At 46.0% G+C, this 16735-nt stretch overlaps 1 protein-coding gene across 7 annotated transcripts in view; it reads left to right on the plus strand.

Annotated features, from left to right (window-relative positions):
* The window catches only part of Otud7a (OTU domain containing 7A), a 321488-nt gene that overhangs the window by 273334 nt on the left and 31419 nt on the right, over positions 1-16735 (plus strand). For 6 of the 7 annotated variants that reach the window (XM_030242185.1, XM_030242186.1, XM_011250811.3 and 3 more), the window contains 4 exons: positions 9340-9441; positions 10984-11111; positions 11715-11830; positions 15586-15713. In XM_030242185.1, coding sequence (XP_030098045.1) covers positions 9340-9441; positions 10984-11111; positions 11715-11830; positions 15586-15713 — 474 coding nt within the window. The remainder of the gene's footprint in view (positions 1-9339; positions 9442-10983; positions 11112-11714; positions 11831-15585; positions 15714-16735) is intronic. The other variant, NM_130880.1, reaches the window with a different exon arrangement.

Here is a 16735-nt window from a genome sequence, read left to right on the forward strand (position 1 = left end):
TGCATATGCTTCGGTTTGTTAGTGATTGCCAAAAGGTTTTCCAACGCCACAGTGCCATTTCTACTTTCAGCTGTGACGTACATGAAGTCTAGTTGCCGTGTGTCTCCAGTCTTGCTGTGACAGACTGGTCTGACGGGTGTGAAGCAGTGGCTTTCTGCAGTTTCAATCTGTGGTATTTGATGGCTATCAATATTGAGGATATTTTTGTGTCCTCTTTGACCATTTATAATTCCTTTATGATCGAATTCGTGTTAAGCTGTGTGCCCATTGTTATTAGGTTGTTTGCTCTGTCCGTCTTCAACTCCCTCTCAGATGCATGCCCCCTCACTTGGCATTGATATCTCTGAGTGGACATTTTATTTCAGTAATGTCAAGGACACTGTTTTGTTCTTTGGCAATAATATTCTGTTCCATTTTTTCTAGGACATATTGCAGTTTTAGCTTTTTATTTAGGGCCCTGAATCTTTATAAATTTTAGTTTGATGGTTATGGCTATGATTTAGTTCAAATTAATTTGTGCTTAAGGTGAAAAGACAACATTGAAGGTCTTTTTCCATGTATCCATTAATACTCACACCACTTGTGTAACTCTAATCTCATTCTTCCATTGGTAGTCCACACAGCTTTGTAGAAAATTGTTTGACTATAGCCATGGGTCTGTTTGGTCTTCACATTTTGTTCCATTGATTTGTCTTCCTTACACCAAGTCTACATTATGATGAATACTGTTTCTTCATAATAAATTACACAACCAGGGATATGAGTATTCAGATTTTCATTTTCTTTCAGGTTTTATTGGTTAATCACTTTTCTAAAATGGTTTTTTACTTGAAATTGCACACTTCATAAACATATGCAATGTGTTTTGCTCAAGCCCACCCCCATTTCCTCCTCTGCAACACCTCCCTCACCACCATTTCTCCCTCCCAAGTATGTTTACTGTTCTTTTAAACTCACTGGATCTAGTCAGTGTAGACAGTCTGCACCTGGCTGTACAGCCATCCACTATAGCATGGGGAGCCTATCAAGGGGACACATCCCTGAAGGAAACTGACTCTCCTCCCAGCAGCCAGCAGTTACCCAAAGCTCCTGAGCTAGTGCTGGGCCTTATGATCACCCCTGTCCTTGCGGGAATTGGGACGGACCTGATCTTGTGCACGTTTCCTACGTGCAGTCGAAGCTGCTGCGAATTCTTCTGTCCAGTGGGCCTGCCTTGTCAGGAAATAACTGTCCCTCAGCAGTCCTCCACAGCTTTGGACTCTTTTATAGTCTTTCCTCTCCTTTCCATGACGATCCCTGAGTTTGGAGGTGTGATTCAGATTCCTATTTAGGGCTGAGAACTCCACAAGATCTTATTCTCTGCACTTGGGTGAGTTGCTAGTCTCTATGTAAAGACCTATCTATTGAAAAAAAGGAAAGCAGCTTCTCTGATGAGGATTAAGATCTGCACCAGTCTATATAAAGATAAGTATTTAGAGGGCAGTTTGATACTATGTCCACTTAGCAGAATAACGGGTTCTACTTTATGATCTAAATCCAGTTAAAAATACCAGCTATGTGTTGTATCTTGTGGAGCGCCTTACATCCAATCAGAACGTGGCTGGCTACTCCTGTAACACTCATGTCAGTATGGCAACTACAGGTGTGACTTGGCAGGCGTCCTTATGGTAGCCGATGGTGTTCACAGTCAGTAAGGCTTTCCCCAAAAGCAGCCTGTGTAGCACCTTCTGGCATTATGAAAGTTAGCCAGTATGGATGAAGCCTCCAGACCTGTGCCAGCTTAATGACTCCACTGTTCAGTAGCCCAGGTATGAGACTCTTCAGCAGTGGCATCTTGCTGTCGAGTTCTTCTGGGTAACCAAGAGCAATGGCAGTAGCCTGTATTGTTCTGGGAATTTGTCAGACCTCCCCGACTGATAGGTACTTAAGTTTTTACGATTTTAAGTTCATTGTTGGCATTGTTTTGTTAATTTTTTGTAGCCTGTGTTTTGATAAACTTGAATTTCTTATTAGGTCAAGAAGTTTTTGTAGATTCCTAGGTATTTTCTATATAAAACCATTTCTTCTAGTGATAAATTCAGCCTCCATCTTTGATTTCCGGTACTTTGTCCTTTTACCTCTCACAGGACTGAGCCTTAGTCGAGGTTGAGTGTTGTTTCCTGCCTCTGTAGGAAGAGTCCAGGTGGCTCCTCTGTGGTGTTAGCATTGTGGTTTCCTAGGGGACGTCTATCCTTCCAGGAGGCTTCCTTGTTTCTCTTGCTTTTTTTCCTCTCATTTTGCTGTTGAAGACTATTTGTCTCAGTACAGACCCTGGTCTGGGGGTGTTTTTATCAGCACTTCCAAGACTGTGCATTACGCACTGGCCTTATCTCATTATCACCCTCACAATGCTTTCCTCTGCTTTTAAGAGCTTGTCTTTAATTCTCCGCAGCTTTACTGTGTGCTTTGGCATGGTTTACTTTGTATTAATATTTCTTGTGCTTACAGACCTTCTAAAATTTATATCTCCAACTTGGAAACGTTTTGAACATTATATTTGTTCTGCTGTGCTATTTGATCTATTTCTTCTACTTTTTCTTTTTACTCTATCCAAGTTACATCAAAGTCTGTGTCAGCTAATTCAAAATCTAGATGACTTCTGTGGCTTTTTTCCTTAACCTCACTTTAAGCCTGAGACGTTAATTGTTTGTGTGGCTAGTGATTTTTTTACTAGCATCTAGATATCATGCAGATAAAGTTGGAGGCTGTAAATGGTGTTACATTTCTCTAGAGAGGCCCACACTTCCATCTGGAGGCTCAACCCATAACTCCAGTCAGGGAGCACTGAATTGAAACTGGCTTGCAGTCCCAGAAGGCTCTGTCTACTTCAGGTTCATGCCTGGTCTACCAGTATTTTCTGCTCCTCCTGTTATATTTTCTCAGCGTTTCTTCCCTAGTGGGTATTGAATTCAGTATCTCATGACATATCTGAAAAAGTCTGCTTTGTGTCAAGAACTGCAGTGTCTGAGAGTTCACTCTGCCTGCAGCTGATAACTACATCCATCTGCCTGGTTTCATGCATACTGATAGAAGACCTTGACAATCCTGGGTCAGAGAAGAGCTCGTGTGTGTGTGTGTGTGTGTGTGTGTGTGTGTGTGTGTGTGTGTGTGTGTAAAGCTGATGACAGTGGCTGTACAAGAATTACTCGAGACACAGAAAGGCAAAGACTGCATTGCAAGAAGAAGACAGGTTAGACAGAGATATCCAGCTAACAAGGGATGGAAATTGTTTATAGTAGTTGGGGTGTGGGGTCAGTTTATCCCATGGGACAGGCATATCTGGATTTAGTGGTGGACATCTCATTATCTTGTTAAGTAGTAAATTTTATACCAGATGTTGCTTTTTTTTTTTTTTTTTTTGGTTTTTGGTTTTTCAAGACAAGGTTTCTCTGTATAACCCTGGCTGTCCTGGAACTCACTTTGTAAACCAGGCTGGCCTCGAACTCCGAAATCTGCCTGCCTCTGCCTCCCAAGTGCTGGGATTAAAGGTGTGCGCCACCATGCCCGGCCAGATGTTGCTTTTCTTGAGTCTGGACATCTTTTCAGGTGCTGTGGGTCACTGGGACTTGTGTTCCAGATGTTTGCATAAGGCACTTACTATTAGAGGTCAGACGTCAGGTACTGGTGCCTGCTTGCTAAAGTGTGAGCATGTGGCTATATGTTTGGCCTTTTATTGGCAGATTTCCTTTCTGACATATCAGCAAGATGCAATCAGTAACAGTGGTTAAACATCTGATCTCTGGACCTGCTTCAGAGCTGAGTAGATCTGTGCAGAGGCCCTGGTCAATATTTCTGATCTGCCATGGGGGCATATAAATATAAGGCATAGAAGACTACAGAGGCATTTAGGAGGTGGGAGGAATGGCTATTGGCAAAAGTTGAAAGCCAGACTGTGACATCATGTGGAGATCTAGGGGTCTTTGGTGGTGGCATATAGGTGATATGACCTGTCATCTGAGTGCTGTCCCAGCCAGGTGTCTTGGAATATCAAGAAATTGGAAGAGCCAAGCAGTAGGCTTGAAGGGAATTTGCCTGTTAGGGAAGAGAGCAGGAAGGCAAGTGTCTGTGTGGCACAGGGGTGGAGGGGCTGACTTTCTTACCTGGCTTTTGTTTTCCATTAAGAGACCCCCATGGAACAGGAAGAAAATCAGGACTAGAGACACAGTGTTGGTGAGCATCAGTGCCCAGAGATGCCTGGGAGTCATGAGGAGCTATGAAATCGTTCAGACTGGGGCAAGGTTCAGGCAGGGTGAGCTCAAGGATGAGTGTGCAGACCCGGGAGTGGGGACCCTCCTGCAGCAGTAGTAGAGGAGACATGAGACACAGTAGGATTCTCACTCACTTGGAGCCTGTACATGAGTTTTGACAGAGCATATTGAAAAGATTTGCACAGCAGTCAAGAAAGGGTTTTCTTAATGGGACACTGGTAAGGGTAAATACCACACTGCCAGGGCACCTCCCAAAGTATCAGTGTCCCTTTTGCCACTTCATTCCTGCTGTCTTTTGACGAACGACACTCAGGCTTTTGAGCGCCTCAAAGGACAGGTTGACCAGTCTTAAACAGGAGTTGTGAGTTTTAGTTTTCACTTAGGTAAGACATTTAGACAAAGCTGCCATGTGAATTTTCATCTAGCGCATTGAGCCGATGACTATGTTGTGGTGGAATACAACATGGATAAAGAATGTAATAATGTGGCCAGAGTTGTTTGGTTGAACTTTAACTGCAGCTTCGTTTCCTGAAAAGGTCAGCATTAGGGAGGGAGTGCCAAAAGCCCTGATGGAAATCTGCTAGAAGGAGAGCCGAGCCCTGCATCCCCTCTGCCATGACAGTGGTCAGGTGTGTATGGCGCACAGTGGCCATCTCTGCATAATAGCTATCTTAGAGGCTTCTATTCTGTCCCCCCAAGATAGTGGGAATGCTACCATGTGCTAAGGATGCAGGTGACCATGGTGGCATCTGAGAGGTGTAGGCACTACAAGCCAGCCAATGCCAGTTGGTCTCCTCATAGAACAAATGTTGAGGGTGCACTTCAATATGAGTGGCTCAGATATTAGATTAGCAGCTGAGATCTGCCATAGAATTTAACCTATCAGGATGTAGCTTACCACATGTAGATGAATTGCTGTGTCATTGACAGCAGCCCAAGGATCATGACAAAGAGAAGCAGCTTCGTCAAGGATATGTTAGCCAGATCTACAGGAACATCCTGAGTCCTACTCAGAGATTGGATGGCTGGGCCCATTTTGGGTTCTGTGGAGTTAATATCAGAGCAGAAGAGCTCCCAAAACCCAGCAAATACCACCAGGTTTCAGCTCGGCAGAGGCATCAGTGAGCCAAGCCCAGCACTTAGGAGACCGTGTTAAGAGACTCACACAATAAACAGTTCTACACTGGGCAGCAGCATGGGAAATCACGTCTTCCCCAAAAGGATCCGTCTCCACTTTTCATATAATCCCAAGATGCCTCTAGAAGCTAGTTAGTAGTATTCTTGGATGTTCCATTTCCATTTGACACGTAATAGGTCCAGGGTAACTCATGAATAATCACGACATAATTATACACAAAATATCTAACAAAGTGAACCTATCCATACATTCCAACAATGTCAGATTTACTCCAGTGACACGAGTTGAATTACTACCAGAAATAGTGCACTGACAGTCTCCTGCTCCCAAAAATCAATGGAACAGCCAGTGGTGGATCTGTCTGCCTCACCCAGTGAAAAGGGAGACAGTCGGAATCTTACAAGCTTCCAAACCTGCTGAGATGCTGAGCTTTAGACAAGGTTCCCACAGGGTAATCTCTGAGAGGCAACTCCATCTGCACCACCTGATCCCTGGAAGCATCCGAAAAATCCACAGGGGAAGAAGTTTAGCAAGACTTTGGGTCCCTTAGGCATGGTGTGGCTTTACCTGTAAAGGACTTTTCACTACATACTTGGCTGCACACAGGATGAGAGCCTGACAGCCTGACCAGAAAGGCATAAGAAGTGACGGGAGCAGGGCTTAGAACCATGCGGAGAGCTGTCAGCAAAGCAAGGCCTTATAAAGAGGGGTGTTGTCCGCTCTGAGGAGAGGGAAGCTTTGTTCACCGTCCATCAGGGGAGATGAAGTCTCTGTCCTCTCCCCTCTTCCCTGCTCCCTGACCCCCTGCCCCCGGGTCCCCTCTCCCCGCTCCCCTTTGCCTTTCCTGTCCCCTCTCCCCTTTCTCCTTGTCCCTCTCTTTCTCTTTTTCTTGGTGTATCTCTGTCCATCTATCCCTCTGTGTATATCTCTGTATGTCTCTGTGTCTCTCTCAGCAGAGGTTTTAGCAGCTCATCATAAATGCAAAAAGCATTAGGTTTACTAAACTTCAGGTTTCTGAGCAGTAACACAGACCACTGAGAGAAGTGTCCACCTGAGCCTGCCTTCCCACCATCCCTGTGAGATCTGGGGGGGCAAGAAGATCCAGTATTGCAGTGATGCTCCTGCTGTTTGCTGTGCTATGAATAATAAAGTCATTTGTCTCTGATCCAGGAGCCTTTATCCTGTGCCCAAGAAACTATGGCAGGCTGGCTGTGTATATTTACAATGTTCAAGGTGATGTTTCATATACATATATATTGTGAAATGACTACAATAGCTGTGTTCCTTAGAATGCCCACCACCTCAGACAGTGGCCATTTATGGTGAGACTGAACATATTTAAGATCTCTCTCATAGTGGATTGTGACTATACACTATGGTTTCGTTAGCTATGGGAGCCAGGCTGTGCAGTAGATCTACAGAACTTATTCATCCTGAATCACTATTAGGGTGTTCAGTTCATTCACATTTAATATAAGTGGTTTTAATGTATTACTATTTAAATCTAAATCTGTCATCTCGCCTTTTTGTTGTATTAGCAGCTCGCCCTCCTTTGGAGTTACTTAAGGGTATGGGTTTTTTATTATTCTGTCTTCCCTTCCACTATGTTGATAGTTTGGAAAGATGTTACAGGTTAGAAAATGTGCCTTTGCGTTACTGCAGTTTCCCTGTAAGCTGGTATTTTACCATCTGCTGTCCAATAGAAGGCCTTAGACGTCACCTCACATATACAGACTGCTATAATCAATGCTGTAGCTGACATCTACATTTGTTGTAGCTTCACATATAATTTAGTCTCCAAGAGATGTTGCTAATTATACAGTAATCACTATTATCAACGTATTTGTCTTTCAAGTTTCTTTATTCCATGTACATACTTTGCTACTACCCAGGGTCATTTTCCTGCCATAATTAGTGCTTGTGCTGCTGGTCTAATGATAATGAATTATCTCTTCCAGTTTATCTGAGGTACAGAATTCCATATCATTAATTGTTTCCTTTCTGTAAGAAACCCCTCTGTGTGAATGCCTTTAGCATGTCAGTCTAGAGGGAATCCACGTGCTCAGTGTGTGGAGAGCTCCCTTTGTCACTGTGGTGCCTCCCTGAGTGTTCGGAGCTTTAACCTCTCATCAACATTTTGCCCTCCCCAGCCAGCCAGAATGCTGAACAGGGGTATTATATCTATGCCTAAGTCGTTTCTCTGTGTTTATAAATGCTGTTACATTTTTATCATGATTCTCATGTACTATTGCTAGTATGTAGGAATACACTTGATTTATGAATATTGATCTTATATCCTGTGACCTTTACAAAATAATTATAATATTCTGCAATTTCCTTTGGATTTTCTACATATGCCAATATGTCATCTAAAAATAAGGCTGTTACCTCTTCCTTTCTAATCTGTGGCTGCAAAATGGTATTCTTAGCTTCCTTCACTGGGAAGGTTCACACAATGGTGAGAGTGGGCAGCCTGGGCTTCCCCTCACTTAAAAGAAAAGCAGTCATGCCGTCACCATTCAGAATGCTCCATGGGCTTTACAGGTGCTCCTTGTCAAGTGCAGGTAGTCCTCCCCACTGCTAGTCTCAATCACAGATGTGAGTATTGACCTTTGAAGGGAGTCCTCCCCATTTTCTAGTCTCAATCACAGATGTGAGTATTGACTTTTGAAGGGAGTCCTCCCCGTTGCTAGTCTCAATCACAGATTTGAGTATTGACTTTTAAAGGGAGTCCTCCCCGTTGCTAGTCTCAATCACAGATGTGAGTATTGACTTTTGAAGGGAGTCCTCCCCGTTGCTAGTCTCAATCACAGATGTGAGTATTGACTTTTGAAGGGAGTCCTCCCCATTGCTAGTCTCAATCACAGATGTGAGTATTGACTTTTGAAGGGTGTCCTCCCCATTGCTAGTCTCAATCAATCACAGATGTGAGTATTGACTTTTGAAGGGAGTCCTCCCCATTGCTAGTCTCAATCACAGATGTGAGTATTGACTTTTGAAGGGAGTCCTCCCCGTTGCTAGTCTCAATCACAGATGTGAGTATTGACTTTTGAAGGGAGTCCTCCCCGTTGCTAGTCTCAATCACAGATGTGAGTATTGACTTTTGAAGGGAGTCCTCCCCATTGCTAGTCTCAATCAATCACAGATGTGAGTATTGACTTTTATTATTTTTTTCCATTCATGTTATGATTTTTTAACTGCTTCTTCTGTAGATTACTATGGGGTTATATTAATTAATCTATTTTGAAGTATTAAGCCAACTTCTCATCATTAGCATCAACCTTACATGGTCCTGCTGTGTCATTCTTGGTGTCCATTTCTGAGGACTATTCGTTTACATGTTGAAATTTTTGCTGCATATTCATGAGTGCTTTCTGCCTATATATTCTCCATCTGGTTTTAGGGTCAAGGAGTATATCGTATAGTGTTGGTAGGTTGGTTGGTTGGTTGGTTGGTTGGTTGGTTCATCTGTCTTTGAAATAAGATCTCACTGGTCAACTCAGACTGGCCCCAAATATGTAGTCCTCCTGTCTTAACCTCAACACTGACTACAAGCGCATGCCAACCATGCCCAACTAGAATTGGTTTGACTACGATTCAGTTCATTCTCCCTGAAGCTTTTTCTGAGTGTTACAGTGTATACACTACCTTGGCAAAGCTCACTGATCGAGACTTAACTAACTTTAAGGAGGCATGCACATCTTACCCGCTTCTGTGTTCCTTGTTCTCCGCCATCCATCTGCTTGTCTTAAATACTCTACAGACACTACGACAAACTATGTAACTTTTGGTCTCAGGGAAAGAAAAGCCTATTTTGCCCCAACCCCCACCCATTTTTCTCCTTATGATTTGAGAAAAAGAAATCTTTCACGTGCACACACACATGCTCATGCATACACACATGCCTGTTCTCTGCCTAAAGAGCATCTGTTCTAAAATGAACTTCCTTTCCAGGTCGCCTGAACTGGTGGTCTACCGTGTGCACGAGCTGTAAAAGGCTTCTTCCTTTGGCCACAACAGGAGATGGGAACTGCCTCTTACATGCCGCCTCGCTAGGTAAGCACCCTGGCACCAACAGAGGCCAACAGGGCTCTGGATCTGTCTGATGCACAGTTATCAAGCAGAGCCTCCTATGCTTATATCATCTGGAAGGATGCCTGTAACATTCTGGTCCTTCTGGTCTGGCTGGGTTGATGATGAGACAGAACAGTGTGGGGTAAATACCTATCTTGCTAGGAGGCCTTGAGCAGGAGCTTCTAGGACAACATGTGGAACAGGGTATCCTGGGGCAATCTAAGAGGACTTGCTGGATAATGCTGTATGCTTTACTGAAACTTCAAAGAGTAGAAGTAGAAGACACTGTAGGCAGGAGACAACATAGACAAGGCACTTTGTCTCTCCTTGTGTTGTGAACATTGTACATTATAAGCTCATTTAATATGCTCTTAGACTGTAGGAAGTTTGTTGTGCTAGGAATATTCTCAGCACCTATAATGGATGGATGAGGTATGGGCAGTAGAGAGATGAGTGGGCAAGACAATGGATAGATGGTGAAGAGATGGACAGACAAATAGGTGAATGGGTGAGTGAGCAGGTGGGTGAATAGATGGGTGGTAGAGAGGTAAGCAGGTGGGTAGTTGGTATAAGGGTGAGGATATGGATAGATGGAAAGTGGGTGGATGGGTAGATGGATTGATAGATGGGTGGATTATAGAATAGTGAGTGGGTACATCGATGATATAAGGATAGAAGGAAGAATGGATGGATGGATAAATAGATGGAAGGATAAATGGATGGAAAGTTAAGTAAGTAGTAGGTGAATTGGATGGATGGATGGATGGATGGATGGATGGATGGATGGATGGATAGATGGATGGATGGATGGTAGGTAGAAAAGTGAATTGGTAGGTGGATAGATTCTCTTTTTTCCTGTGTCGCTATATGGCTGTACTTCATTTCAATGTTCTTCTCAATGGTTGAGTACATTGACCATGTCCCAACCACACACAGTATGTACTCAGGAGTATATTTTTTGTTTTTTCAGTCCCTCAACACCTAACAAAATGGAGTCCTTCTCTCTAAGAAGTCCCTATTATATCCCAACTATGTGCAATGGTACCAACTGATACTGCTGCTCAGAGAGCTGAGATGTCCTGTGCTAGGACTTCACACATCATCTCTAGTAGGCCTTAGAGAAGCCAGGTCACTACTAGCCATCCAGATGCGGGGCCCTCCAACTTGTCATCAACTTGTCCCCAGAGGCGCTTTCACCCAAACACAAGACAAGTGTTCACAATGGTGAACCTTAGGTCCCAGAGAGAGATAGCACTCAACCTTTAGCTGCCCTTATTCTGCTAGGACAGGAGGTGTCACTTCATTCATATATCTAAGCTGGTGGGAAACATACATAGCAGCATGGGGTGGTGGGAGGGGGGATCTAAGTCCATAGTAAGACTAAACGGTTTCCTGATATGTTAGTCCCTTCCTCTGCACCCATGTGGGAGGTCAGCCTGTTCAGCTGTGGCCCTTTGAGTCTCCTCGGGCTCATCTCTTCTTTTGTCCCTTCCTCCTCTGCCCCTCATGGCCTCCCTGCTACAGGAATGTGGGGCTTTCATGACCGGGACCTGGTTTTGCGGAAAGCTCTCTACACCATGATGAGGACGGGTGCTGAGCGGGAAGCCCTGAAGCGGAGGTGGAGGTGGCAGCAGACACAGCAGAACAAGGAGGTTGGTACCCGCCTCTGCTGGAGGCAGGATCCACATCAGGTGCAGCGTTCGGCTGTGCTACACCCTAGGGGAGCCCTTACAACAGCCCAGTCCTGGGGGACAGCAGCACATGCCCACTCACACCTCCCGTGCTGCTGTGGTTAGGAGAGCCGCCATTCTTCACTTCGAGTGCCCCAGCATGGATAATGAACTATATAGTCATGTACTGTTCTGTGAAGCTCTTGAAGCCCTCAATCCAGAGGAAATCTCAGCAGCCCCAAGCCATGGTGATATTAGCACTTTGCTCCACTAGGAAAAGAATCTGCCTATATTTGGGTATGATGGCCCTTTAAACTGTCCATCCATCAGCCTCTGCCAGGTTCACTCATTCTCTCTCTCACACACACACAGGAATGACCTTGGTGATTGGAGGACTCTCCAGCTCTGAAATCAGATGCTGGAATTTCTGAAAAAACATACAGGGGACACTTGCAGATATGTCCAGTCAGGGTCCTAACGGGGCTTAGGCCAACCTGGGTGGCTTGGTACTTCTGCCTTTGTGGGAGGAGGAGGTGAGGGCAGGTGACAGAGGCTGCCTCATGAACCAGCTTCCCTTTGCGCCAGTCAGGGCTGGTGTACACTGAGGAGGAATGGGAGCGAGAGTGGACAGAGCTGCTAAAACTGGCCTCCAGCGAGCCTCGCACACACTTCAGCAAGAATGGCAGTGGCACAGGTGGTGGGTGAGTGCTACCCTGCTCTCCATGGGTCTTCTAGGGTCTCAAAGAGCTTAGAAGAAGGGGAAGTGACCCTGCATGCTAGCCAGGTAGCAGAAGACAGGGAATGTTCATTGCAAATGAGGCTACATGGGAGGAGGGAGGCTGGACACATGTATCCAGGCTCCTACACATGATCTCAGTAGAGCTGCCCAGTCTGTCTCCCTCAGGCTCATCATACAAAGCAAACAGTAGTAGGTAGAGGACTTGGGACATGGCCAGGCCTGGAGGTGGCCTGTGACAGTGGTTGTTGCCACAGCTGTCATTGCCTCTCAGGGTATGAAGACACCAGCTGCTGTTTGTGGAGTTTCTCCTTAATCTTTTTAGTTTGTGGTTTCAAGTCACATGGAAGGCAAGAGATCATCAAACCACCTCAGTGCTTCCCAAATGGATTCCATGGTTATTACATATGATCCTAGCACAAAGGCCTTGTGCATGCATTCAGGAATAGCTTGATCATGCAGGTCAGCTCCAGTATCCCACTGTGGGAATGAAGGGCAGGCCAGACCAACAGCAGCACTGTGGACCATTGGGCCATAAAGTTTCAGAAGGTACATGCTTTGATTTTTTTGCTCATCTGTCCTGAAGGAAAGGTATCACCCCAGAAAAGGTCTCTGACACAGCAAGAAGAATGAATACTGACACCAAGAACTCAGACATGCATGTCTCCTGGCCAGCCTCAGCTTCATCTTCTGAGGCATCCCCTGTGCTCTAACACCACACCACAGTGGGCCTGGTACCCGCTGGGCCTAACCCTCTTGAGGTTTTAGCTGGAGGATAAATTCTACCAGAGCCCACAGAAGCACCGTCTAGAACTGTGTTCCTACATGAAACCCTTCAGTGCAGAAACCCACAATTCCATGGGCTGCTTGTTGCTTTGTTGTAGTGAGATCACATAGTGGTCCAAACAGGCATATTTGAACATCTGCAGACTCTGTTCCTGAGACCTTAGCTCTTATCTGTTCCATGCCTCCAAGTCCTGGGTGGCCCTTCCAGTCCAGCGTCTCCTTCACTGTTGGACTTCCCACACCTGCCAAGGAGAAGATCAATGTCAGACAGCTGCCAACGGACCAAATCTCTTCTGGTGAAGCACAGGGGCAGAAAACGAGTAATAACAATACATATTATAGTCTGTTTTCCATTGCTATAACAAATTACCTGAAATTAGGCACTTCTGAAGAAAAAAGTATAGTGTATTGTTTAGGGAATAAGAAAAAAGTGCATACAATTCTTTTAGCGCTTTTCATCTCAGTTGAATCTTTGGCTGTGGAGCCTACAGATGTAGATATTTATTTGATTTTTGGGGGAGTAGGGGGGGAGGTGTGAGTATATGAACATTCTCATGTGTCCAAACAGGCTGCATGTAGAATCCCAAAGTAAATGACTGGTATCTTCCTCAGCTGCCCACCTCTTTATTGAGGTAAGTTCTCTCAGTGCACCTGGACCTAACCAATTCAGTTTGTCTTAGCTAGTCAGCTGTCCCTGGGAATCCCATCTCTATACCACAGTGCTAGGACTGCAAGCAGCCACCATATCTGCCTGCTTTTTTGTTTGGTTGGTTGGTTTGGTTTTGGCTTTACTTTGGCTTTTTTTGCCTCGGTTCCAAGGATCCTAACTCTGACACTCACACTTGCACAGGGACTGTGTCCACTGAGTCATCTCTCCAGCCAGAGCTACTTGTTTAAAGCAATATATGTTCTAAACATTCTTCTATTCTCTTTCCAAAAAAAAAACCTCTATCTTCAAGCCATTAGGTAAACAAAGCAGGGTAGGCCATCTGACAGGGGCAGGGGGAGAACACAAAGACTGTACCAAGTGTCAGGGCCAAACAGGGAAGAGAGGGAAACTTTTTATTTTTTAATATATTTTTTCGAGAACCCCCCTGTTCTATGCTCCCTCCCTCCTGGCTCCATGAGGGCACTTCCCCACCCACCCACCCATTCCTACCCCACCTCCCTGGCATTCCCCTACACTGGTACATCAAGCCTTCACAGGACCAAGAGCCTCCCTTCCCTTTGATGACAGACAAGGCCATCCTCTGCTACATATGCAGCTCGCAGGGACTAAACCACCGACCAAAGAATACACATGGAGAGGGAAACCTAAGGGTTGGCAGTGCTGGGGATGGCAGCAGAGATGAGAGACCACGTGTAGGCCAGGAGGCAGATCAAACGCTAAGAGTGGTGAGGTCCTTCCAGGTAGTTTCCCACTGTAGAGCAGAGAGTGATCAGTAGGATGAACTTGGTCAAGATTAGACTGGAGTCAAAAGTATTGGTGAACCTGACATATCCTGTGGCAGTTGTGGTAAGTGATTCACACACAGAGAGGACAGTAGTGTGTGGGGGTGAGTTTGGTCCATCATCTTATGCCAGGGAACAATGAGATGATGAATGGCAAGAAGAAGCCATAAGGACACAGACCAAGCTGATATAAGTGACAATGGCCAAATCAATGTGTTTGAGCATCACGACATCACAAATGGATTATAAACCATTTAATGAAAACATAAAACCAGAAATCCACAGTGCTGCCAACAGGCTTGGGAAGGATTGGAGACGTGCAGAGGTTCCAAGCTCCTGTGGGACACATGGTGATGGCGTAGGTGGCCTGAGCAGCTCAAAAGGTTGTGGCTGGAAGAAGCCAGTGACCAAGGCCATGCCACTGTAGGACAACCTGCATACCACGCCACCTGAGAGGACAAGCCCAGACTGTCTTCTAACGTCACGGTCAGGCAATGGAGAGATTCAGACTCAGAAAGTTCCACAAGACACCTCCCAGGCCTGCGGTTGCATCTCAGAAGTGTTGCAGTTGAGGAAACACAGAGCAGCGTTGCAGGCTGAGGGAGTCCTCAGCAGAAAGCTCATGGCCCTGATGGATCCTGGATCCTGAAGGTGTTGGTGGGACCACTGTGAGCAAACCTGGTGGGCAGATGTTAGCTCTTCGTTTTGGTGGCTGTGTCCTGGGGTGTCAAATGCGGCTCTGTAAATATTCTGACCCCTCTCAAGGTAAAGAGGTGGCAGGCTGGAGAATAACTTTTAGGTGGCTCTATATGAGGTTTTGTGACTTCTGACTGCTGCCACAATTTGGACTCTAAAGTCCATTGGCCACCAAAGAAAAAGGCAAAATAGGAAGAAAGAAAAAGAAGAAAGAAAAACATAATGCAACATTGGATCTCCCCCCAAAGGTGCATTTCTTAGGATTTACAGCCTGGAGCTCTTTCCCAGTCATCCCAGCCCCAAGGGCCACCCTTGTTCCCTTGAAGTCTTCAAGGAACTCATTCCTGGAGCCCCAGGGTATGGAAAGCCAAGAATTTACTACCTCCCGCTGTACACTGTCATAGTGCAGAGACTTACACAAGATCCTGTCATCTAAGAGCTCTGACTCTCTTCCCTTGGAGGGTGTCCCTGTTGATGAGGGACATCTAGGTCACAGTCTTCTGTCCTAGTGTCTCACAGCCTGAATGACAACTCTATCCCTGAGGCCAGGCAGGAGCTTGGACTCTGGCTGGGGAGGGTGTGAGAGTGAGGCTGTACATTCAAATTCCTTCTACCCCCAGGGCAGAATTCAGGCAGGCTTCGCATGATCTCTTTCCCCGGAATTATTCCTAGAAGGGTCCTAGGGTCCAGTGTTTGGGGGTGCTTAATCCCTACAGAGCCTTCCTGTCTCTTCTGTTCTCTACCCCGTCTCATCTCATGACAAGATATCTCTGTTGTGTTTCCTAGTGTGGACAACTCTGAGGACCCTGTATATGAAAGCCTGGAAGAGTTCCATGTCTTTGTCCTCGCCCACATACTACGGAGACCCATTGTGGTGGTGGCAGACACCATGCTAAGAGACTCTGGTGGAGAAGGTAGGATCCTCAAGGAGCCACAGTCAGTGGTGGCCCAGGAAGGGTGGTGTCTGTCTGCCTATAGGCAGAGTCATCTTGTCCCCCCGAGACATACACAAAGATAGCATTATTTCATGTGTTTCTTCCTCCAGGGCAGCAGCAATTGCTCCTGGCCACCAGGAGCATGACACCATCACCTGCATGACACCATGAGGTGGCCATGAAAAATCTGGCCAAGCACCACAGGCAGCACAGGTCCCTCGAAAAGCCCCAGGCCCTGTTCCAGAGGTTCTGCAGGATAGACTGTTAGGGAGGAAAGGAAGGAAGGCAAAGTGCAGAGGTTCTGGTGGGTGGTGAAGACTCTTCAGGGTGGGCAAGCTGCTGCTGTCTGTCCACGGAGACCCTGGCTCGTGCATGACTTCTCCTTGAATATCCCCTCCCTCGGCCTTCCGCAGTCTTCCCCGGATGGATAAGCACACTGATGCTCGGGATGACCAGACAGTATCCCCACACAGGTTTAGCCGGAGATGCATATACCCTCCCACACACGTCATCCTTAAGCCCGGAGCTTCTGAGAATCAGCTGTAGTAAGAGTGCCTGGGATGCCACAGGGCTGGCCATGCTCTGAAGAGTCAGACATGATGGAGAGCCGGGAAAGCTATCCCCAGATCCTTTCCCACTCAGCAGACCCCACTCCCAGCACTCTCTGCAATGTGGTTCGTTTTCCAATCTCCTTGGTAGCACCAGTGCAATTCAGTTCCCCCTGCTGCCATTTCTTCTTGTCGGTCACTTTTTAGGCAACACTGTCCACAACATCTCTTTACTACAACATTCCATTCAACAAGTGACCTTGTGACGTTTCACTCAGCTCCGCTGAAATTTTAATCTGTCCCATACATCTCCTAGAGTCCTGCCAATAAAGCATCAGTTTTCATGCCAGAGAAAAGACAGCATGGCCGTGGCCTCTATGAGGGCAGAGGCCACAGAACATGCATCCTGCCCAGCATTCCTGTCTTCCCTGGGGCAGAGCCAGCAGCCCTCTG

This window comes from Mus musculus, chromosome 7, assembly GCF_000001635.26.
Source record: "Mus musculus strain C57BL/6J chromosome 7, GRCm38.p6 C57BL/6J".
Taxonomy (NCBI): domain Eukaryota; kingdom Metazoa; phylum Chordata; class Mammalia; order Rodentia; family Muridae; genus Mus; species Mus musculus.